The sequence below is a fragment of the Lynx rufus genome, unplaced genomic scaffold (assembly GCF_022079265.1).
Source record: "Lynx rufus isolate CCGP_SWC_20201006 ecotype Redwood Valley unplaced genomic scaffold, mLynRuf1.p SCAF_8, whole genome shotgun sequence".
Lineage (NCBI taxonomy): Eukaryota > Metazoa > Chordata > Mammalia > Carnivora > Felidae > Lynx > Lynx rufus.
The window spans coordinates 22,187,157-22,210,410 of record NW_025814896.1 but is presented as its reverse complement, the minus strand read 5'-3'; the positions used below and the strand labels follow the sequence as shown (position 1 = coordinate 22,210,410).

Sequence of the window (23,254 nt, the reverse complement as noted above, 5' to 3'; positions counted from 1 at the left end):
CCTGCTGCTCAGTCAGCGCTGTGAACGCTGTATCAGGGAGCCATTGGGTAGGAAGTGCAGTGGGCGGGGCCCGGCCTCCAGCAAGCCCGGGCTGTGGGTAACTGGGTCAGTGGGGCCCACGGGACACCAGCTCTATGAGTGCTGATGTGACCAAGTGGACTGGGTTGCCATAGAAATTGGTCTTCTTTGTCCCCAGGCCTGTTGGCCTGTCCCTCAGGAGGCCCAGGTGATCCCTTGGGCTATTGAACAGATCTCCTCAGGGCCTCCCCAGCCTCCCATTCTCTGATCTGGATGTCCCCCGGGAGCAGGCAGGCCACACCCACCTCGTGTGGCCAGTCAGCCCGAGGCCCAGGGGGTGCAGGAGCTGGCCGAGGTTCACACAGGGAGGAGAGCGTTCAGAGCTGGGCTTGCTCAGGGCCAGCCGTCTTGCCTAAGGCCTCGGCCAGTCAAGAGCGCTTTTCCCCATCCGTGGGTTCCCAGAGGAAATTCTGGACTGATTGCAGGGACTGCCGCATTCCCTGGAGAATATTCAGAACCCACCTTGTCGGTGTGTCCAGAATCGCACGATATCGGTAAGAGCTGATGTGGCAGGGTGACCTGCTATGTCCCCGGCAGGAGCATACTTGTCGCGTTTGGTTGCCACGGAGCTGGATGACCCCATTGTTTCCAGATGAAGAAACAGGGCCCAGAGAGGTTAAGTCACTTGCCTGAGGTCACACGGCGGATTAGGGGCAAAGGTGGGATCTGAGTCTGGGGAGTCTGGCTCCAGAGCCCATCCTTAACCACCGTGCCAAACCCTGCCCTGCTCATGCTCATAAGACGCTTTGGGAAGGCCAAAGGCTGTTTCAGGTCTGGGAAGCCCTTAACGTTGGAACTTTCAGTCAGAGCCTGATAAATTGTGACCCAAGAGCCAGAGCCGTGGTGATTTCTCTTTCTAATCGTGTCCTCACAACAGCCCTCAAAAGTCTGCTTTATCCCTGTTTTGCAGATGAAGACGCTGAGGCCCAAAGAGGGGAAGTGAGTTGCTTAGGGTCACATAGCGGGGAGAAGTGGAGCAGAGCCTCTCGTCCGAGCCCCCTGACTCCACACCTGGTGTTCGTGCTGAGACCTCAGGCTGCTTCCCAGATCCTCTGGGACAGCCCCTGCCTTCCACCGGGTGAGGCGGTGACCCACCAGGGCTGCCAAGGTGAGGGAGGAGGGGGGCGTGGGCACGATGGGTGGGAAGACCAGGCTCACTGGGAGCTGAGGCTGGCCAGGATCTGTGTGTTGGGAGGTAGGAGGCAAAAGAGGGTGGCGGGGCTGTGGGCATCATTGGGAAGTTTTCAACTCGTTTTTTTTTCTGGATACCATGTTATCGAGGAGAGGTACAAAAGCCAGGAGGACTTAGGCCAGAAAGGATTTAGAGAAAACTTCCCAAGGGGGGTGACTTTTAAGCTGAGAACTGAAGGAGGCCTGAGTTATTCTGGTGAAGTGGTCAGGGAAGAGCATCCAGGCAGAGGAAACAGCATGTGTGCAAAGGCCCTGTGGCTGGGTTGAGCTCCCAGACATCTCTCCTTCCAGCCTCCTGCTATATCTCTGCCTTGGTTGTATATCTTAGCACCTTCCTGTCTGCTGTTAGACAATTTTAGTCAGTCATGTATTTGCTCAGCAGACCCTCGGTGAGCCCTCTCCTATGTGCTGTGTGCCTCGGATATAGACATGACTCAGATTGTCCCTGCCCATGACAGACAGAAACTGACTCAGGGGAAGGTGGGGAGGTTAGGGCTTCTGATTATAAGTCATTTCTTCGCTGCTTGGCCTCATACCAAGGAAGCCGTTTATGGGTTTCGTCATCATTCCCATTTTACAGATTTAGAAACTGAGGCTCTGAAAGTCTAACTTACCCAAAGAGGCTAGTACCCTTCTTTGGGCCTCAGTTTCCTCATCTGTAGAATGGGTGAGGGTAGACGCTGTCTGAAGGGCCTAGGCCCAGCAGCCCTGCCTGCCCCCAGAGCCCTTCACCTCCAGGGTGCTTTCTCATCCCCAGCCAGGACCATGGGCAGCAACAAGAGCAAGCCCAAGGATGCCAGCCAACGGCGCCGCAGCCTGGAGCCTGCTGAGAACACCCACGGTGGTGGTGGGGGTGCCTTCCCCACCTCACAGACACCCAGCAAGCCAGCCTCCGCTGATGGCCACCGAGGCCCCAGTACGGCCTTCCCCTCTGCCGCTGCTGAGCCCAAGCTGTTCGGGGGCTTCAACTCCTCGGACACAGTCACCTCCCCGCAGAGGGCGGGGCCGCTGGCAGGTCAGTGGGCCTGGGAGTGTGGGTGCCTGCTGGCCGGGCCTCTCACCGTCGGGGCAGAGGCTGTGGGTTTCTCGGGTTTGGGGACTGTAGGGAGTTTCCTGGAGGCTGTGGGTGGGGAAGGGCTTTATAAACCGGAAAGTGTGGTACACATCCCATTGCCTTTGAGGGTGAATCCAATGCAGAGTATAAAGGGGTCTAGAGATGTGGGACTGTAGGCGGGAACTGAGGCCAGAGAGCCAGGGGGCTGTTTGCCCAGGACGGTACAGGGACCAGGTCTGAGGCTTTGTTTTTGACTCTGGTGGGCCCAGAGATGGGTCAGGACAGGAGGTCTTGGGTGGCAGAGGGGGCAAGAGCAGGTTAGGAGGGACAAAGGGAGCTCTGGTCCTCAGGCGCCCAGCCCAATGCCGAGATGCACCCCTGCGCCCTCTGCTGGCCTTTTTGGGGTATGGCAGCTCCAGGCAAGCGATGCTTAAGAGAGAGATGCCCATATGGTCCCAGACACACACACACGCACACACACAAGACATTCACATAAATACTTGCATTCTTACCTTGACATACTCAGAGCCACACACAGCCAGCAACTCACTCCAGGATATCTGTGCAGACACTTAAACAGGCTGAGTTAAGAGACACCATCAGAGATACTTGAAGATACCGTGCACATAAAGACACACGCAGGGACACGTGGACGTGCGCAGACACACACCTAACATAGATGCACACAAATGGAAACACACATACACAAATAACCTCAGCATTCCGGATTAAGACACACACACACACGCAGTCCGAAGCCCCTCAAAGACACACACGGGAAACACACACGTGCTGGGCTAGGAGCGTCATCACAGATACCCACAGGCTCACAGACGCACAAATGCACAGACACGCAGTGAGGACACGCAGGGACACTCACGGATGCCGTGGACACCTGCCCAAGTGAGACAGACCCACAAAAGGGCCCGTTCATTTTTGGTGTCCCTCCTGTGTGCTGGGCTCTTCTGGGGCTGGGGACACAATGGTATGTAAAAGAGACAAACCCCGATGGAGGAGAAGAACGGAACAAGGCATGTAAACTGGGTAGGGTGTTAGAAGGTGGTGCCGCTCTGAAGGAACAAAAAGGGTAGGCAGGGGCTCTCAGGGGGATGTGCGGGGTGAAGGTTGTGGTTCAAACGGGGGACAAAGAGGACCTCTAATGAGGGGACACCACCTGGAGCCGAGATCTCCCCAGACACATAGAAGCACCAAGAGTCACACAGAGAGAAGCCGAGCAGCCCAGCCGGGTGCAGTTTCCCTCATTCACTGGTTCATTTACCCACGGTTGCTTCCTGAGCACCTACTGTGTGCCAGGCTCTGGGAACAACACAAAGATGTCTGCTTTGGGGGCCTCTGGGGCTACAGGGAAGATGGGCACTGGACAGAAGCCAGCCCTCAGAATCACCTAGAGCCCGGTGGGCACATTCATATGTGGAGAGACGCACGTGCCTCCTACACGCCCTCGCAGGGGCTCCCAGACGCACGCACGCACGCACGCTGCAGGCCCACCCCCCTCTAAAGGTGACCGCGTCTCCGGGCTGGGCCCAGATGGTTGTGGGAAACCAACCTCCATCCCGCCCAGGGCCCTACTGTTCACCCCTCTTTCAGGCTGTGGCCCTGGCCGTTCTGACACGTCCCACCCCTCTCTGCAGGTGGAGTGACCACCTTTGTGGCCCTCTATGACTATGAGTCTCGGACAGAGACTGACCTGTCCTTCAAGAAAGGGGAGCGGCTCCAGATTGTCAACAACACGTGAGTGACCCCCTTCCCCATCATCCCTTGGGGCCCTATCCCTGGGACCTGGTCTTGGGCCAGAGCCACTTCTGAGCGCCCCAGAGCCAGGGGCAGTGTGATGGGCAGCAGGCATGGCTAGTGTCAAGGCCAGCCGAGGTCCAGGGAACCGTCCTGGGGCTATGGGAGAGGAGACAGGTAGTGGTCAGGGCTCTGGGAGGGCTCCCAGGGCAGGGATCTGGGCTCAGTAACTCCATAGAGCACAGCGCCCCAGACCTCACAGCATATGATCAGGGCACGACCCAGGACTGCAGAAAACAGGGCCTAAAGCTGGAGGCTGGACCCCCAGAGGTGCCCTCTTGAGGGACCTGGGGCTGGAGGGCCTGGGGCAGCCGGCTGAGCCAGAATGTCTAGCTGCACGGGGAGAGGCCCAAATAGGGAGAGGCAGGGGACCCGTACCGGGCACTCAGTGTGAGAGGGTTATGACTGGGCATGGGATGAGACGGTGGGGTGGGGTGTGGATGTCTGGTTCACCTCCAGAGGTCCCAGCCTTGGAGGGGGACATCCTAGGGCCAAGCTGGCTCTGGGGCCCCTGTGGGCAGGGGAACAGGAGCAGGAGCAGGTGGGGAATGAACTAGTGAGGGGTCGGAGGGGCTGCAACTATGAGGTGGGGGGCGTTCTTCTCCTCTTTCCTGCTCTCCTTTCCCCGTCAGGAGTACACCGGGGGTGGGCGCAGGTTTTGGGCCATATGCCCAGGGGTGAGGGGTGGGGAGCTTCACAGGGGGGCAGGAGGTTGCTCCTTCAGGCACTGCCCACAAAGGGCGGGGCAGCGCTCAGCACCTGCTGCACTCCTGCCCTCGACGGGGCCTGCTGTGCCCCCATCCTCAGTGGAACCCCCCACTCCGATTCCTGGCTCATGCTTGCTCCCTCCAGCCCTCCCTCAGCTCTCCCTCTCTCTGCTTCTCTCTCGCTGGCCCTTAGGAGGAAGGTGGACGTCAGGTGTGTACTCACTTCGTAGGTGGCGGGCTGGGTGGGGGGCGCTTCGCTGGTGGAGGGGGGCGGGGCTGCTGTCTGCATGTGCTTCCTCTGCATGTCCCTGCCTGTGGTCTCTGGCTCCCTTGGCTGTCCCCGTCCAGCTTTCCCAGCTCATGCCCTACCCCCAACCGGTGTGACCAGGTCCTGACCTTAACCCTGGGCCGAGACTGGGGAGGGTCCTACCATCCCCCTCTCACTCACCGTCCTGCCTCCTCCCCACCCACCTTCTTGCTAACCTGCCCGCCCTCCATCCTGACCGGTCAGCCCACACTGAGTGCCAGCTGCATGCAGGGTCCAGTGCCGGCCCGGTGAGGCCTGGGTGGAGAAGGGGCCTTCCTGGAGCCAGGGGCGGGGCAGGGGGCGGAGCGCAACTCCAGTCCAGGCCAAGTGACAGGCAGAGGGCAGGGCCAGGGTCCGCTCAGGCATTTGGTCCCTGCAGTGTGCTCCCCTCTGGTGGTGACCACGGGGACTGGAAGCTTCAGGCAGGTCCTCCGAGGAAGAACAGTGATACTGTGTAGCAGTTGGAAGTGGCGGGGAGGCAATCCCTCTCAGAGGGGCGGCTGACAGGAGGGTGAGGGGCTGGACGCCCTCAGGGCTGTGGGAAGGCAAGAAGGTGCTGGAAGATAGAGTAGAATTCGTCCCTGAGCGGCCTCAAAGGCCCGGCTAGGGAGGTTGGACATCACCATCTCCAGGGGTGTCGTGCCTGTTCATGCCTCCCTACCCTTGTGCATGCTGTTCCCTCTGCCTGAAACACCTTTCTCCCGTCTCTGCCTGGCAAACTCCTATTTGCCCTTCAAGATCCAGCTCACGACTGCCTTCTCTGTGAGGCACGAGGGAAAAGAGGGGCCAGGTGCTGTGCCAGGCGTTCTTACCCATGTCCTTGTATTTACTCCTCCATGCAATCCTGCCGGGGCCGTAGTGACGGGGGAGGGGCTGTCTCCCTTTTGCAAATGAGGAAACTGAGGCTCAGAGACGTGAAGGCTCTTGACCAAGGTCACACAGCTACCGGGTAGCAAAACCAGGATCAGAGCTCGGGCGGGCAGCGGCACTCTCCCCTCCTCGCGCCGCTCTCCCTGGGGGTGGAGGGGCCTCTCCCAACCTTTCCCCCCCCTTGCGTGTCAGAGTCCTAGTGCGCCCCAGTCCCCGTGTGGCTCCAGCTGTTTGCCTCTGCCTCCCCCAGACCAGACCTGCTCGCAGGTCTGCCGCCTTCGTGGGTCCCCACATCACCTGTTGCTCGGCATGGCGGGGGTGCCTTGCTGGTGTCGCTGAGCAAGCTGAACCAGCAGTAATCAAACAGCCATGGTTCACCGTGCTCTGTGTGCGAGCCTGGTCTCGTGGGAGCGCTTTAAGTGGCATCGTTTTATTTACACGTCACCGTCAACCGCAGCCCTGGGAAGTAGAAACTCTTCTTGGCTTTATTTTGCACTTGAGGAACCTGAGGCCCCGAGAGGCGGAGTGAGTTGCCCCAGGTCACACAGCTAGTGGTGGCAGAGGGGTGGGGGGTGGGGGGCAGGCCCTCCCACCCACGGCTTGCAGGAGGACTCAGTAGGGTGCAGGCGAGCCAGGAGGAGGGAAGGGCCCGCGCAGGGGAGGATGCATCAGGTTGGTGGCTTTGAAGTACCAGGGAGAATCTCAACCAGTGATGGGAAGGGCACCTTAGGCTGGGGCCACAGCTTGAGCCGAGGTGTGGTGGCAAGGAAGGCTCTGGAAACTTTGGTTCTGCCTCTTTCACCTCCAGCCAGAGGGCGGCCCTCACCCTTTCCTTTGTCTGGCCCCTCCCCTCCCTTCCTCCTGCCTTCCAACATAGGCTTGGGGGTGTCGGGCCAGGCCTGTTCTTGGATGGCAATGAGGCGCTGTGACTGGAGGTGGGGCACCAGGAACCCTTCCCGCATCGCGACGCTCGGCCACCCCTTTGCCTAAGAAGTTGGGTGGCGGTGGAGTCGGGGCTGGTACTAGAGGAAGGGGAGGGATAAGGGGGTTGGTGACAGATGGGCCACCTAAATTGGAGGTGTTCAGGTCTCATAGCCGCCCAGGGACAACCTCGCCTGTCCTTCTCCCGTTATCGCTCAGTGCCCACGATTGTTCACTCCTCCGGCCCTGCCCCCCTGGGCCTGTAAGAATGAGGGACTTGCTGGGCTGGGTGTCAGGATGGGGAGAGCTTTAGAGCAAGCCTGGCTCTTGACAGGGTTTGGCCGGGGCTTGCCGGGTCGGGGGCCTCACAGCAGCAGGGTCTGGAGATGCTGCTCCTGGACCTTCAGACCACATGGCCCCCAGGGCCCAGAACCCTGTGTGCTGTGTGGCCCTGGGTCCGAGGAAGCCCAGTGCGGTCTGAGGTCTGACTGGCCCAAGCCCTCAGCCCTGGTGTCTGAGTCTCTAGGAGTCGGGGCCCTTCTGGGTGTGAGTCTGGGTCGTCCCCTCAACTGCCCCTTCCTCCCACCCAGATTCCAGCAGCTTCTTTGGGGGAGCCCTCACTCCAGTTCCACTTTCTACCACAGGGCAGGGGACACCTTCCTGCGCTCCTCATACAACTGTCCTGGCCTCACCCTGCCCTCTCCCCACTGGGCGTGTGCCCAGGCCTCAGGGTGCCCTGGCTTGTCTGCAGTCCCCAAAGTGCCTATCTGACCAGTCTCGATGGTCCCAGTGAGTTAAATATAAGTGTCCAAACCAGAATTCTTCCCAGGTTGAGGCTGCCTTACTCCTGATCACATGCCGGCTTGGCCGGCTCAAGGCTTAGGGTCCCAAGAAGAGGATCCCGAGGCTCAGAGAGGCGAGGTCAGTTGTCTGATGTCACACAGCTAGTGAATGGGATGTAACATTGCAGCTGGAGGACCCCTTCCTGGTTCAGTGCTTTTCCTCTGGCCGCACGCGGGAAGATGAGGGGTGGGGCAGGGAACGTGTGTAATTCCCTCGCTTCCTTTCCTTCTTCCTATCCATCTGATAAGGACCAGGCCCCCAGGGAAGGTGCTGGATGTAGTGAATCTACTCAGCCAGATAGATGACTTCCAAGTCTGGGCGGAGGTTGGTGTCCGAAGCTGTGGGGACCTTCGTGGGGCCAGCCCCCAACCCAGGCAGCTACCCAAGGCAGGTTTGAGCCTCCCAGACCACTGACATAGGAAAATGGGGCTTGATATCAACATTTCTCAGGTGGGCCTGGGTGATGATCACAGTAATTATCTCCGTTGACCCTAAGCCCCGCTTGTTGCTGACTGCTTTATACACTTTGCCTGCAAGGGAGAGTCTGTGACTGTAATAGATGAGGAAATTTTCATGTATTTATTTATTTATTTATTTGTTTGCTTATGTGAGGAAATTAAGACCCAGAGAAGGTAGGGTGCTTGCCCAAAGTCACACAGCAAATCGTTGTTGCAGACTGCGACTGAGCTCCTTTGGTTTTTGTTTTCATTTTATTCAATTAATTTATTTAGCTGCTTTGGTTTTTAAAAACATTTTGGATAGTGGGGAGGGGTGCCACAGAGATGCAGATTTAGTTGTTTTTCCTTTTTAAGCCAAATCGAGATGCTAACGGCTCATGCACATTGAGCCCCTATTGTGTGCCAGGCCCTGTGCTGGTATTTTACATCCTTGGGTGGAGGCATGAGTATCCCCATCCTACAGATGAGGAAACTGAGGCAAGGCCAAGGTCACATAGCCTGCAAGTGGTGAGCTGGGTGGTGCCCAGAGTGGTCGGACTCTGGAGCTCCAGCTCTGAGACGCCCCTCAAGCTGGGACCAGGTCAGAGTTGGGCCTTGGGTCTGTTGTGAGATGGCGGTGACCCTCATCCCTGCCTTGTGAACTAAATGAAACCCCAAACCTGGACTGGAAACCCCGAACTCACATACGGGCTGATGTCAGGGAGCTGGGAGATCTGCTGGCTAAAGTCTGGGTAATGTCAGCTAGGCTGACCCCCCACTTGATTCTGGGCCCTGCTCGGCTGGCCTCTGGGCACATGCTCCTTGCCAGCCTTCCACTCTGAGTGCCTGGATAGGGGCTCCCTAGAGGCCGGCCAGTTTGCAGACTTTGGCTTTGTCAATCTGTCTCGTTTTGTAGCCTCTGACCCAGACCTTGGCTCAGTTCCCTGCCCCCTGTCCTGCTGCCTCCTCCTCTGTCTTCCCCTGGCTTTCCTGAGGGCCTCTGAGCCTCTGGACTCCAGGAGGGGTCCAGGAGGGCCTTCTGTGTCTGGCTGTGGACACGCGGACCCTGGTTCTCAGCCTTGCCCTGCCATCGATTTGCTGTGTGTCTTTTGGCAAATAACTGCCCCTCTCTATACCTTATTTTCCCATTGGTGAAATGAAGGCTTTGACTGGAAGATTTCAGCTGTTTCTTGTGACTGGAGCTCTTGCTCTGTAGCTTTGGGCAAGTCTCTGCCCATCTCTATGCCTCAGAAAGTGCTAGGTTACTCCAGCCTGGGTGCTGTGTGGCCTTGGGCTGCTCCCTTGACATCTCTGAGCCACAGATTCCTCATCTGGGGGCTGAGGCCTGCCTTCCCTACAGGGTGGCCTTGAGGATCAAATGGGACAGACAAATGTGGACACCCCTGGGTGTTAGCACAACAGGGGGCTGGATGGTGGCCCTATGCTTCCAAGGCCCTTCCTTGAATTTTGCCTTTGCCCCCTTACTCCCGAGCCCTCCCTCTCGAACAGAGACCCCCATGTGAGCTCGTGCCTCTGCCTGAGTGTTCGTGCAGCAGTTGCACGGCTGAGTGGGCCCCTCAGCCCCAGTCATGCTCCCTTTGCTGCCCAGAGGGCACCCTGTACCCTCTGGTTCAGCCTCAACCCACCCCACTAGCCCCCAGGTCTGGGTGCTCACCTGTATTCTGACCAGTCTTTGGAGAGCTCTCGCAACCTACTTTCTCCTTACCTCAACTTCTCTATCTTCAAAATGGGCTGAAAAATATGGGACAGAGGCAGCTCAGAAGAAGCAGGAGCCAGCGGTCTGGGTTCAAGTCCATACTGTGCAACCGTGGGCAAGGCTTTTTTCTCTGGGCCCTGGCAATGAGGAAGGGGGAGCCCATCCTGCTTGCTGTGTGTCTTCTAAGGGTCGTGGTCATGGTGAGGTCCAAAGGCAGCCTTGGAGAGAGAAGCTCAGCAAGGTCTCGAGCCCCACCATACCCCGTAGGGGAAGATTCCTTCTGGTCTGGGAGTCAGGAGCCTGGGCCTGGCTGTGTGACCTTGAGCAGAGGCCTTCGCTTCTCTGGCCTGTCTTTCCATCTGCACGGTGGGAATGGAAGGGGGCTGGACCCTACTTCTCAGGCAGCCTTTCCCATTGGCCTCCCCTCACTCCCCCTGGACCCCTCCCCATCTCCTTTGGTTGCTTTGGATGTGAGGCCTCTGTGGCTGCCCCGCCTTGTCCCTGGTCCCCCGCACCGCCTGCTGTCCTGCTCTCTTCCTCGCTCTTTCTGCCTCTCTCTCTCACCACCCCCATCTCTGCCTCTTCTTTCCTGTTGAGCTCTCGCTTTCTCCTCTCTTCTCTGTGTCTCTGGACCCCCGCTCCAGCCAGACCTGGTTCACATTCAGATGGCTGCAAAGGTACTTCGCCCCCTCCCCACTCCCACCCAGGCCCAGGGGACCCGACCGTGCAGGGAGCTCCTCTGTCCCCGTCCCCATCTCCTCCTCACGGGGCAGTTAGTGTAGAAGTGCCCTGGGCATTGGGGCTCTGCCGCCTCAGCCCCTCTGACATGACTCTGTGTGACTCTGGGCAAGTCCCAGCTCCCTCTGGCCTCAGTTTCCCCCGTATGTGGGTAGGCTACAGGAGGAAACCCGTCGTTTTCAGCCAAGGAGCCCCTTAGGTATGACCGGTGATATGTGACAAAGGCAAGCATTGCTCTAGTTTGCAGGGTTAGGGCCTGGATGGTCACCAAGCCCCCAAAGGGGGCCACCCCCTACCTCCAGCCTGGCCTCACCAGCTTCCAAATCTCAGGGCTTTGGGATGGCTTTGATGATCTGACCTGACATCTATCTTAGGCAGGAATCATCTCTCCTGGTACAACTTGCTTGCTCCCCAGAGACAGGGAGCTCCCTCCCTCGTTCCCAAGACAGCTCTTGGCATCTTGAGATGGCTTTGTCTCTATGAAGGGAAGCAGATTACTCCCTATTCCAGGACTCTGCCCCTGTGAATTTGGGCCTCAGGCTGACCAAGGTCAGTCCTGTCACAGTCCTGGACAAAGTGCGTCTGAGTCAGCTTGGGCCAAGAGGCATCTGGGCCGGGGAGAGAGAAGTCCAGGCCGCTTGGCCTGGCAGCACGGAAACTCAGGCTGGTCCCATGGCTGCCGGTGCCTCACTTGGCCTTGGGGACCCCAGCACAGCACCTGTGAAGACTGCAGCCTTGGGGCCCACCACTGATGGCTCCTTCTCTTTTGCTCCTTCCCTCTCCCCCTCCTTAGAGAGGGTGACTGGTGGCTGGCCCACTCACTCAGCACAGGACAGACGGGCTACATCCCCAGCAACTATGTGGCGCCCTCTGACTCTATCCAGGCCGAAGAGTGAGTATGGACTCTGGCCTCCTGCCTGCCAGGAGCTGGTTGGGAGCTTCTCTCCTGGGCTGGAGTGGGTGGTCTGGCTGCCAACGGCCCCGGCCGCATCCTAGAGAGAGGCACTATGGGTGGCCGGAAGCCTGGCTCACTGACCCCACCCTCCTTCCTCCTGTCCCAGGTGGTACTTTGGCAAGATCACCAGACGGGAGTCAGAGAGGTTACTGCTCAATGCGGAAAACCCAAGAGGGACCTTCCTAGTGCGAGAAAGCGAGACCACGAAAGGTAGGACCACTCCCGCTGGCCGATGGGAACTGTCTTTTGTGCGTTGTTTGAGCTGAGTATCGTAGAGCGAATAGGAGTTTGGTACCCGGTGTCGGGTGGGAAGGGCCCTCCAGGTGGAGGAAGTGGTAAGATCAAAGGCAGGGAGGTACATCTGAGGACAGCTGAGTTATCTGGGGTGGCCAGAGGTGCAGCAGAAGATTTCACCTAGCCTCTCTGGCCTCAGGTTCCTCAGATGAGGTATGGGCACAGGCTGTCAGGAGGCCCGAGGGTCACACAGTAAAAGACTTGTTCCCAGGGTGGGTGCTAATGAAGTAGGCCCCTCTTCTTCGTCTCCAGGGGCTTCTAGAGATGCCCTTCCCCAGCAGTCCAGGCCCCTGGGCCTCTTCTGTCCCTCCCCCAGCCAGAGAACACAGATCACCCCTTTTCTCTCTAGCCCCTCTGCCAGTGGGTGGCAGGCAACCCATCACCATGGAAACGAAGCTGGGCCACGTCCCGTGGGCCTGGGGCTCAGCGAGAGATGGGAAGCAGAGCATCCGTGTCATGTGTGTGCATTTATGAGTAGTTGTGTGGCCGGGCACGCCATGAGTGGGTCCAGGCATGTGTGTGCATGTGGGGGTGCAATTGTCTGGGTCCTCCTGGGTGGGAGTGGGTAGTTGTAGGATTGTCTTTGTGCCTGGGGGGCCTGGGCCGTGTGTCCCTGCGTGAGCAGGAGGCCACCTGGCATGGGCATGCCTGCATGTGCGCACATGTGGTCAGGGCTGGCTTCAGACTCAGGCCGCTGGCATCTATGTGTACGTGGCCTGGGCCATCTGTTAGTCATGGTTGCCTATTGCAGGCTTTAGAGACCTGGTTACAGTCCTCTGCGCCTGACTTGCTGGGTGACCTGAGGCCAGCTGCTTTCCCTCTCTGGGTCTCCTTTTCCCCTTCTTGACACTGGAGATTGTAACCCCCACCTGAGGACTATCTAGAGAGCCCATGGGCTGTGGGGGCTGGGGTTCTAGCATGATGGCTCCTACCTTCTGAAAAGGGCTTTCTCCGGCTGTTGGAGCCTCTACCCCAGGCCTCTCTTGGGCTCAGGTTAACAAAGGCTCCTAGCCAGGCCTGCTAGGCAGGAGGAAACTTTTCCAGCCAAAAACTTTTCCAGGCTTAAGAGAGGCAGGGAGGAGGCCACCAGGGCTGGCCCATCTTTGCCTTGTCAGCCTGTAGGCCACACCCAGCACATGGCCTCCTGCCCATGACTGCTGCAACCTTAGCCAGCCACCCGCTCCTGCCTGATCGTGGAGTCTTCAGGAAGGTGTGGGGCATAGAGAGTGCCCTTGTGAGAGAGGAAGCAGTTAAGCCAGGGACACACAGCCACGAGACCATTCCTGGCTCCTAGCAAACATTCGCTGGGCACCTACTATGTGCCAGGCCCTCTTATATGTGGTCTCCAATCTTCTCAGCATCTCTGGGAGTAGCCCCATTGTGCAGAGGACGAAACTGAGGCCCAGAGACTGGCCCAAGCGACTTACTTGTCCGGGTCACACAGTTGGGATATACACTCAGGCCTGGGAGATCTTGCCCCGGCTGAGGGTGCCTGGGGAGGTTCTCTGATCAGGTGTTCCTCTGCTCACTTGGCCCTGCCTTGGTGGCTGCCTGAGGGCTGGGTGCTCAGAAACAGGGCGGACTGGACCTGTCTGTGCCCCGGGCTGGGGCTGCGCCTGCGCCTCTGGCCTCCCTGTCTACCTGTGTTGGGCAGGCACAGAACTGCACTTAGCGCTGTGGCCTGGGGGCGGGGTGTGCCGGGCGAGGGGGTCATGGCTCCTCTCTGACCCTGCCTTGCAGGCGCCTACTGCCTCTCCGTGTCCGATTTCGACAACGCCAAGGGCCTCAATGTGAAGCATTACAAGATCCGCAAGCTGGACAGCGGTGGCTTCTACATCACCTCCCGCACCCAGTTCAACAGTCTGCAGCAGCTGGTGGCCTACTACTCCAGTGAGGGCGGGGCAGAGTGGGCGCTGGGCCTGGGGCTCAGCCCTCCTCCGGGGACCCTTTGGAGGGGGCTTTGGGGCCAACAAGGGCTGGGGCTTCTGTTATCCTGAGAGTGTGGGGTCTTGCTCCCCTCCCTCCTTCTTCCTCCTGCCCCTCCTTCCTTTCTTCTCTCTCCCTTCCCCCTCCCCTCTCCCTCCCCCTCTTTTTCCTCCTCTTTCCTCCCCATCCCCTCCCCCCACCATGCCCACCCTCCTCTTTCTCCTTCTCTGCAGCTGGCTGGGGAGGAGGGCTGCCTGGAGGGGAGCAGGGAAGGGAGGGGGCTTAGGCCGGTGTCGTTTGTTTCTGCAGCCCTAGGACCGGTCTGAACCGGTTACTGGGAGAGGAGGGGGCGGCTAGACCCGACTGCAGCAGAGGGAGAGAGAGCGGCAGGGCAGGCGGAGGGAGCGAGGGCTCCCGGTACACACCGGGGCTCAGGTTGTGGGTGTGGGCGTGTGTGCATTATCCGGACACTTCAGGGCTTCCCCTGGTGCAATGGGGTCTGTGTGTACTCGTGTGGGCGGGTCTCTGTGGGTGCCTGTGTGCATGTGGCCGTGGCCGTGGCCGTGGCGTCTGTGTGCAGGTGCGGCCTATCGTGAGAGTGCCAGCAACTCCCCGTCCTGTGCCACCTCCTTCTCTGTCAGCTGGGCCCCCCGACACCCTCTACCATCTGCCACCCCTCTGTCCCCTTGGCCACCATCGTAGGGTTCATTCTGAACACTGCTCCCCCACATTAAACCCCTCCAGAGATTACCTTGGAATCTCAGGATAAAGATCCCCACGTGGCCTCTGAGGCCTTGGCTGCTGTAAACCTTGCCGGCCTCCCTGCCTTACCCGGGGCCCCCTTTCCCCATTCATTCCCCTGCAGCCCCTCTGGCCTCCTTTCAGTTCCTACAACCCAGAGGCTTGTTCCTCTCTCAGGGCCCTTTGCCCCTGCAAAGTGGTCTCAGTCCACCACTCACTCCCCTGCAGATCCAAGCTCAGGCACCACTTCCTCTGAGAAGCCTTCCAAGACTCCACCCAGCCCACCTACTGTTGCACATACTGCTCTCCTGTGTCATGCTCGTGGTCCTGGGAGGTGATTAGGGGAAGTTGGGCTCCCCCTGCCGCTGTGAGCTCCCTGAGGGCAGGATTCCACTGGACTTGTCCCGCACTGCATCCTTGGGACTCACCTGGGTGGCTGCCCTTTCAGGTCCGATGAACGTATGAATGAATAATAACTCAGCGAGCAGATGCGCGAGTCAGTGTGGGCCTGTGTGGGATGAGGCTGTGTAACGCACAGGTGTGGATGCCTGGCCTCGAGGGCATCCCGTGTGTCCCTTGTGCATGCCACATGTATGTCTACACACACACCGTGGGACAGGGAGGCCCCAGGGCAGACACCCTGCTGAACTCTACCTCCCCGCCTCTGTCCTCAGAACATGCCGACGGCCTCTGCCACCGCCTCACCACCGTGTGCCCCACGTCCAAGCCACAGACTCAGGGCCTGGCCAAAGACGCCTGGGAGATCCCCCGGGAGTCCCTGCGGCTGGAGGTCAAGCTGGGCCAGGGCTGTTTCGGAGAGGTGTGGATGGGTAAGGCCTCGCCCCCGCCCCCTCAGAGGGAATCACCGTCCCTTGTGGGGCTTTGGTGTCCGCACTCGAGAGCCGGGCAGATGTCCATCCCCTGAGACAGCTCCAGGCCCCATTGCCCTCCCCCTCCCACACCCTTTACCTCCGCGAGTCACAGTCACCTCTGCTGAACAGTGGGCTCTGTTTTCAGTGTGGAGCCCCCCTCAGCACCACACACCTCTATAGACCCTGGCGTCGTTTGGCCAAGGGCTGCTCAGGGCTGGGCATCCTGATTCCCCGAAGACCCACCGCGCAGTCTGGGACAGGTGGCTCGGCTCGGAGCCTCGGTCTTCCTCGGGGTGCAAGGAAGGTGGGGAAGATAGGAACCACCTGTGGGGTGTGAGAGACTGCTGGCCCGGCATGCGTCCACGCATTAGCGCTTCGCCGTGGGAAGAGAAGCCTCAACTCGCACAGGGGGTGCTTGGCAGTGCAGTCTGGCATGTTCTGGGCCTGTTAACAGTCTCCCATCTGACCCTGGAGTAAAGGCAAAACTGTCCTTGAAAACAAACACCGAGCAGCCCTGAAAAAAACCCAGGCCGCCTTCTGCTGACGCGGAGGAATCAGGGCGGTTGGCGTGAGGCAGGCATGACAGTTGTGAGCTGGTGGCTTCTGCAGGGGACTCGCCGCGTGCCGTCGTGTAAGCCGAGTGTTCACCTGGCATCACCGTCTCCACTCTCCTCCCTTCAGGGGAGGGCAGAGAGGCTTCCTGGGTGGAAGGCCCTGCAGGCACCAAGGCCTGGAGGCTGGAGGTCAGGCCAAGTCGGGAAAGGTGTTGGGCTGGGGACAGGGGCGAGGGATGAGAAGCCATTTCCTAAGCACAGCCACAAAAGGAGCACACGAGCAAAGCCTGGAGAAATCCCTGGCATCAGCTGCTCTGGTGGCTGCAGAACTCATTCCTGGCTTGGGTGTATGGTAACGAGCAGCGGCTGCCCCGGGTAGACTCATGGAGTGCCAGGTACAGGCCCCCAGACCTGTGCCGTGAGGGCCTCGGGAAAAGGCCTGGGCCCCAGCCCTCAGATGGGGGCCCAGGGACTGGGAGGAATGGACCTAGGGCCAATCAGCAAAGGCCCTTGGGTCCAGCTGGGACAAGAACTCAGATTCAACACACTGGTCTAGAGTACAGCTTCCCCAAGGCCTCACGGTTTGAAAACCAGACAATAATAAAATGACAGCGGCAGCTAAGTGAGCCCTCATAGTGGGCTTGGCCCAGCGCCTCAGATCTCATTTAATTCTATAGGTGGGGACACTGAGGCTCAGAAAGGGGCTGGACCTTGGCGGGGCTTGTCACGTGGCTGGGGAGGCCAGAGCTGAAACTGGTACCCGGGCAGGCAGATCCTGGGTCCCAGTGGTACAGGAATAGGGGGCCTTCACTGAGGCAGCCTTTACCCCTACCCATACAGGGACCTGGAACGGAACCACCAGGGTGGCCATCAAAACCCTGAAGCCAGGCACAATGTCTCCAGAGGCCTTTCTGCAGGAGGCCCAGGTCATGAAGAAACTAAGGCACGAGAAATTGGTGCAGCTGTATGCCGTGGTGTCTGAGGAGCCCATCTACATTGTCACGGAGTACATGAGCAAGGGTGAGGCCTGAGCGACCGGCACGGAGATGTGTGACAGTCCCTTGCTAGGCAGGAGGGGACACACTTCACTTCCCCCCAGATGTAGCGTGTACATTTTATTTTATTTTATTATTTTATTTTATTTTATTTTATTATTTTTTAATTTTTTTTAATGTGTATTTATTTTTGAGAGAGAGAGCGAGTGCGTGAGCAGGGAAAGGGCAGAGTGAGAGGGAGACACAGAATCCGAAGCAGGCTCCAGGCTCCGAGCTGTCAGCACAGAGCCCGACGCGGAGCTCGAACGCACGAACTGTGAGATCACGACCTGAGCCGAAGTCGGGTGCTCAACTGACTGAGCCACCCAGGCACCCCTTATTTTTTTATTTTTTAGAGAGAGTGTGAGCTGGGGAAAGAGGCAGAGGGAGAGAGAGAGAGAGAGAGAGAGAGAATCTTAGGCTCCACGCTCAGCATGGAGCTCGATCCCACGACCCTGGGATCATGACCTGAGCTGAAATCAAGAGTCTGATGCTCAACTGACTGAGCCCCCCATGCGATCCCTAGAGTGTACATTTTGTTTTTATTTAAATAATTTTTTTTAACGTTTATTTTTTGAGAGAGACAGAGTGTGAGCGGGGGAGGGGCAGAGAGAGAGGGAGACACAGAATCCGAAACAGGCTCGAGGCTCCTAGCTGTCAGCACAGAGCCTGATGCGGGGTTCGAACCCATGACCGTGAGATAGTGACCTGAGCCGAAGTCGATCGCTTAACCGACTGAGCCACCCAGGCGTCCCTAGAGTGCACATTTTAAAAGGTGGAATGGCATAGAACCAACTTGTCGTGTCAATGGAAAGTCAAACCAAAGGTGGCCTTTCTCATTTTGTTTTTAATAATTTCCCACAATGCATCTTGGCTCCCCAGTTTGCTGGTTTTCCAAAGCCATTTGCCATTATGTGGCTGAAAGAAAAGTCCCCCAACCCTCCAAGCAGAGCCACTTCTAGGTCAAGCCCCTGGCTTGACCTTTACCTAATTTTTAAATTAGTTAAACGTTTCAAAATTCCGCTTTTGGGAGGTATAATTTACAAACGATAAAATACACCATGCTAAGTGTCCAGTTCTGTGAGTTTTAACAAATGGACACGGTGTACCCCTTACCACACTCAAGATGCAGGAGATCTCCGTCACCCCGGAAAGCTCCCTTATTTTCCTTTGCAGACGGTACCCTCCAGCCCTAAACCCAGGCAATAACTGATATGCCTTCTGTCATCATAGCTCTGTTTATTCTAGAGGTGCACATATTTTATCTTCTACATCCAAGCGTCGCCCTTATCGCCCGTGTCACTAGTTTGTTCCTTTTTTTATTGCCGGGTAGTGGTAGTGCGGTACAGGGATGGGCCACGGCTTCTGTTCTCCTGGAGGTGGACATTTGGCTGTTTCCCGTCCTGCTTCGCCTTCTGAGTGACAAACGCTGAGTGAGGCTTTGTTCAGAGATGGGTTCACGTGAAGTCCGCTGTGCCGCTTGAAGCAGGGCTGGCCGGCCCAGGTGGGCAGGATGTGTGGGGACCTCTGCTTCCTGGCTCAGGGAAGACAGGGCTGCTTTCTCTCTGTCCAGGGAGTTTGCTGGACTTTCTCAAGGGGGAGACAGGCAAGTACCTGCGGCTGCCACAGCTGGTGGACATGGCTGCTCAGGTGAGTCAGCCCCGCCCACCTCTCATGGCCTTGGCCCTAGAGCACTCAGACCCACTTAGCTCAGCCCCCTCCAGGCAGCTTGCCTTGACTGCCGCCCACCTCTCTGATCTCACCACATACATTTACTACGGGGACCACTTATACGTGCTGTGAGTGGTGGCTCTGGGCAGAGATTGAAAGAACCCCTAGCTGGGCGTCAGGAGTCAGTGATGCCTGTGGGGCCTCACACCTCAGTTTTCTTCTCTGTAAAGGTTGTTCAGTCACTCAACAAACCTGCATCGGTACTTGCTTGCTGTAAGTGGTGCTCAACAATCTTTTCCTCATTAATCCTTATCACAATCAGGGGAGGTAGGGATGGCCCTTATTCCATTTGACACATGAGAAAACTGAGGTTCCGAGGGGACTCGGCACAGCAGGCAGGACCTGGCACTCATCTGTATCTGTGGGGCACCTGGGGCCTGCCTCTTCATCGTCACCCTGCTTCCTGGGCGGTCTTGTCTTGTGTTTCCCCTTTGCCCTTGCCCTTTGTCCCGTGTTCCCTATTCCCGCTGAACTCTGGTCCTGCTTTTGTGCCAACGGTGTTTGTTGTAAGCTGACTTCGCTTGCCTGAGGGCTGGCAAGGGCAGGGCATTTGGCTCCCCACCCTGGGCACGTGACTCGTGACCTGGAAGGGGGCACGGGGTGGTCCCTGAGCCGGGTTCCCTGGGTTCTGCCTGCAGATCGCCTCGGGCATGGCCTACGTGGAGCGGATGAACTACGTGCACCGGGACCTCCGTGCTGCCAACATTCTGGTTGGAGAGAACCTCGTGTGCAAAGTGGCCGACTTCGGGCTGGCTCGGCTCATCGAAGACAATGAATACACCGCCCGGCAAGGTGGGCAGGGTCTGCGTCGGTGCCAGAGGGCCCTCTGCAGGCACCGTCATGACGTTCTGCTGAGCCTCCCCTGAACTTTCTCCCTCCCGCAGGTGCCAAATTCCCCATCAAGTGGACAGCTCCAGAAGCGGCCCTGTACGGCCGGTTCACCATCAAGTCAGATGTGTGGTCCTTTGGGATCCTGCTGACGGAGCTCACAACAAAGGGACGGGTGCCCTACCCTGGTAAGAGGGCTCCTCGTGGCCCATCTTTGTTCCCTGAACCCCTCTGCCCTGGTGACCTGGGGCAAGCCATACCCCTTCCCAGGCCTCAGTTTCCTCATCTGTAGAACAAAGAGGTTGAGCATCTGATCTTAGAATCTCTCTGGTCAGGGCTCTCAGCCCCTGGGAGGCGACCTACCCATGGTCACACCCGCTCTGTCCTAGGCTGGAGGCACTCTCGGTTGTTCTCCTCACATCTTCCCCCCGTCCCACTTTCCTCACCTGAGCCAGCCACCTCATACCTCCTTCTACCCACAGGGATGGTCAACCGTGAGGTGCTAGACCAGGTGGAGCGGGGCTACCGGATGCCCTGCCCGCCTGAGTGTCCCGAGTCCCTGCATGACCTCATGTGCCAGTGCTGGCGGAAGGAACCAGAAGAGCGGCCCACCTTCGAGTACCTGCAGGCCTTCCTAGAGGACTACTTCACGTCCACCGAGCCCCAGTACCAGCCTGGAGAGAACCTATAGGGAGCACACTACAGGGCCAGACTGGCCTCTTGGCTTGGATCCTGGGCTGGGTGGCCCCTGATGGAGGGTCTTGCCTCCCTCTGCCTGCCCGCATCGATCCCCTCTGTGGGGCTGAATTGCCAGTGATGAGGCCCCTCCCTCTTTTGTGGCATGGAAGGGCTTGGGGCCTGGGGCAGCCTTGAGGACAGGGTTTAAGGCTGGCACAGTGACTGCGTCCCGGCACCTGCTCCAGCCATATGCGTCCTCCCTGCCTTCCCTCCTGGAGCTCTGTGTATCTCAGCAGGAGGAGCCGGGAAGAAGGACGGGCTGAGGGCACCCTTTGTCAGCCTCAGTCTGCTCCTCACGTTGACTCCTTAACACTTCCACGTCGCCCCACGTCTGCCTCCAGAGCTGGCCGAAGAGCCTTTCCAAAGAGGAGTGATGGGCGGCTGGCCCTCGGCCTGCCCGCCACCCTGCCCTTTGCCGTCCATTTCGGAAACACCTGTTGGTGGAAGCTGCTGGGTCCAGACCCCTCTGCCGTGGCTCCCAGGCTGGGCAGCTGAGGCTGAGCTTGACTTGATGATGGTGGGTGGGGTGGGCACCCCCCTCCAATCCTGTTCTTAGACCCAAGGGACCCTTCGAGATCACCAGTTCCATGCCCTCGTAGCACCCGTGGGGAAACAGTCCAGAGAGGGGATGTGACTTGCCCACGACCACAGAACAGTTCAGGGTTGAGGTGGGTTTGGAACCCGGTGCTCCCTCTGTCTTCCTCAGGAACCAACAAGATTGTCCTTGGAGGCACCATGGACAGACTGGGGCAGCCCAGGGGACCAGGGGCCTGAGGCTGAGTTAGAGATAACAGAGCTTTGCTGCCGCTGCCTGACCGGCGGGACTGTTGGTGGAGGGAGGGAGTGGAGACGGGCGTAGGGCGCAGCTGAATGAGGGGTGACCATGCCAGTGTCGGGGAGTAGATGTCGATCAGAGTGAGAGTGTTTTTTTCATCCTTGGAGCTAGCCAGCCATGAAAGAGAATGAGCTCCCAGGCTCTGGAGGCAATCAAACCGAAGTACAAGATCCACGTGGTTGGGTGGTCCTAGCCTCAGGAGGGAACCCCAGGTTCTCCTTCCCCCGTTTGTCCTGTGTCATTTCAATGCCTGGCCCCTGCTCCCCTCCCCCAGTTAGCACCCCTTAACCCATGAGTAGGAAAGGAGTTCCTATGCTGGGGGGTGGTGGGTGTCGAGTTCAAGTGTCCACTGCCATGCACCAGGCCTGGCTTTGTGACCTCGGGTGGCCCCCTCCTTCCTGTCTGGGCTGCAGCGTCTGCCTCCATGTGTGGCCGTGGCCTCTGCGACTTCTCTGCTCCAGACCCTGTGGCCTGGCGTAACCTTGGTGAGCCCAGCCTGGGGCGTCGGGAGACTCTGGCCCTCGCTCTAATGTTTGGCCTTAGGGTATGTGGCGACTCCTCCCTGGGCCTCAGGTACCCCATCTTAAAAGGGGTGGCCGACAGTTTGTGGGCATCTTGCCAGGGCCCCTATGTGTGTGTGTGTGTGTGTGTGTGTTATGTGTGTGCACGTGTGTGTCCATATTTAACATGTAAAAATGCTCCCCGCTCTGTTCCCCAGACATGTTGTACATTTCACTCACAGCCCCCCATCACAGCAATAACATTCCCGCTGCCAGGGGCTCTCGAGCCAGCCGGGCCCTGCCAGCGGGAAAGGAGGCCAAGCGGTGCCTGCCTATGAAATTTCAACTTTTCCTTTCATACATGTTTATTACGCAAGTCTGCCGTCCGTCCCGGTCAAATCTGGGCTTGCTTACCCCGGCGTACTCTCAAGTCCCCTTACGGTTGCCTGGGGCCCTTTGTATGAGGTGTCCTAATACTGTTCTTTTTTTTTTTTTTTTTTTTTAAATAAACAGTGTTTTGTAGATTTCAGATGACTATGCAGAGGCCTAGGGGACCCCCGGCTCTGGGCAGGGCCTGGGGGTCCCGAATTCCACGGCCCAGGCTTGGGGGGAGGGGGGGATCCAGAATTGGTTGTAAATACTTTGCATATTGTCTGATTAAACACAAACAGACCTCAAAGTGTGGCCTGTGGTTTACTGGGCATCCACTGTGTCCTGGAGAATGAGAGGGGTGAACTGTGAGGGCAGACTGTAGTCAGAGGGGCCTTTATTCGGGCCGCACTGGTGGCCAGCGGGCTTCAGGCCAGGGGGAGACATGATCAGATTGGAGACAGCCACTTGGGCATGTGGCCCTGTGTGCGCCAGCACCTCTGTTTGGGGAGTGGGCACATCTGTCAGGAGTTCTGCTTGTGTCTGAGATGCACCGGGGGAAGCCAGGACTCCCAAAGTGTGAGCAGTTCAGGACGCCGATGCCCCAGGGGGAGGGTGGCAGTGGACAGTCTGGGGGCCAGGTGGGGCTGTTGGGCCTGGGTGGGGTTGCAAATGTGCTCAAGGGGAGATGTGGCCGTGTGTATGCTGTGTTGTTTCCCAGGAGCGCTGGGCTGGGCTGGGGTTCTATCCACAAAAGTCCTGGGCACTCTAGGGAAAAATCCAAAGACCTTTCCTCTCCTCCCTTTTCCCCCACCACTAAAGGGACACAACCGGGCAGTTCATTTGCAACAGTCTTTACGAAGAAATTTATTTTACATCACATGACACATGCATCTGTGTGTCACCTCTGGCCATCGTAATAGTCTAATTAAAAACAAATTTCAAGATTAGGACATTTCTCTCTGCAGTAGTATTTCCACAAGCCAAAAACCATAGTATCCAGGTCAGAATGGACACACAGAGATGCGCACACAGGAGCAGGGATGTTTGTGTTTGTGGCTGAGCCTTCTGTTTGCTCCTAGGAGTGTGTGCCTTTGTGTTTGTGTGGGTATGTGCCTGGGCCAGTTTGCTCGTGGGCATCTGTGTTGGTGTGTGGACACGCGTCCTGGTGGTCTGTGAATCTGGGTTCCCGGCAGTGTGTG

The 23,254-nt window shown here is 58.2% G+C and overlaps 1 protein-coding gene across 2 annotated transcripts in view; it reads left to right on the top strand.

The window, feature by feature from the left end:
• The window catches only part of SRC (SRC proto-oncogene, non-receptor tyrosine kinase), a 33,357-nt gene extending 10,995 nt beyond the window's left edge, over nt 1–22,362 (top strand). Inside the window, exons 1-13 of one of the 2 annotated variants that reach the window (XM_047069255.1) lie at nt 178–572; nt 989–1,186; nt 2,027–2,284; nt 3,976–4,075; nt 11,469–11,567; nt 11,737–11,840; nt 13,665–13,814; nt 15,266–15,421; nt 16,858–17,037; nt 18,625–18,701; nt 19,421–19,574; nt 19,667–19,798; nt 20,093–22,362. In XM_047069255.1, the coding sequence (XP_046925211.1) occupies nt 2,035–2,284; nt 3,976–4,075; nt 11,469–11,567; nt 11,737–11,840; nt 13,665–13,814; nt 15,266–15,421; nt 16,858–17,037; nt 18,625–18,701; nt 19,421–19,574; nt 19,667–19,798; nt 20,093–20,301 (1,611 nt within the window). In that variant the 5' untranslated portion in view covers nt 178–572; nt 989–1,186; nt 2,027–2,034 and the 3' untranslated portion in view covers nt 20,302–22,362. Of the gene's footprint in view, nt 1–177; nt 573–988; nt 1,187–2,026; nt 2,285–3,975; nt 4,076–11,468; nt 11,568–11,736; nt 11,841–13,664; nt 13,815–15,265; nt 15,422–16,857; nt 17,038–18,624; nt 18,702–19,420; nt 19,575–19,666; nt 19,799–20,092 lie in introns of those variants that run through there. The other variant, XM_047069256.1, reaches the window with a different exon arrangement.
• Nucleotides 22,363–23,254: the final 892 nt, after the last annotated feature.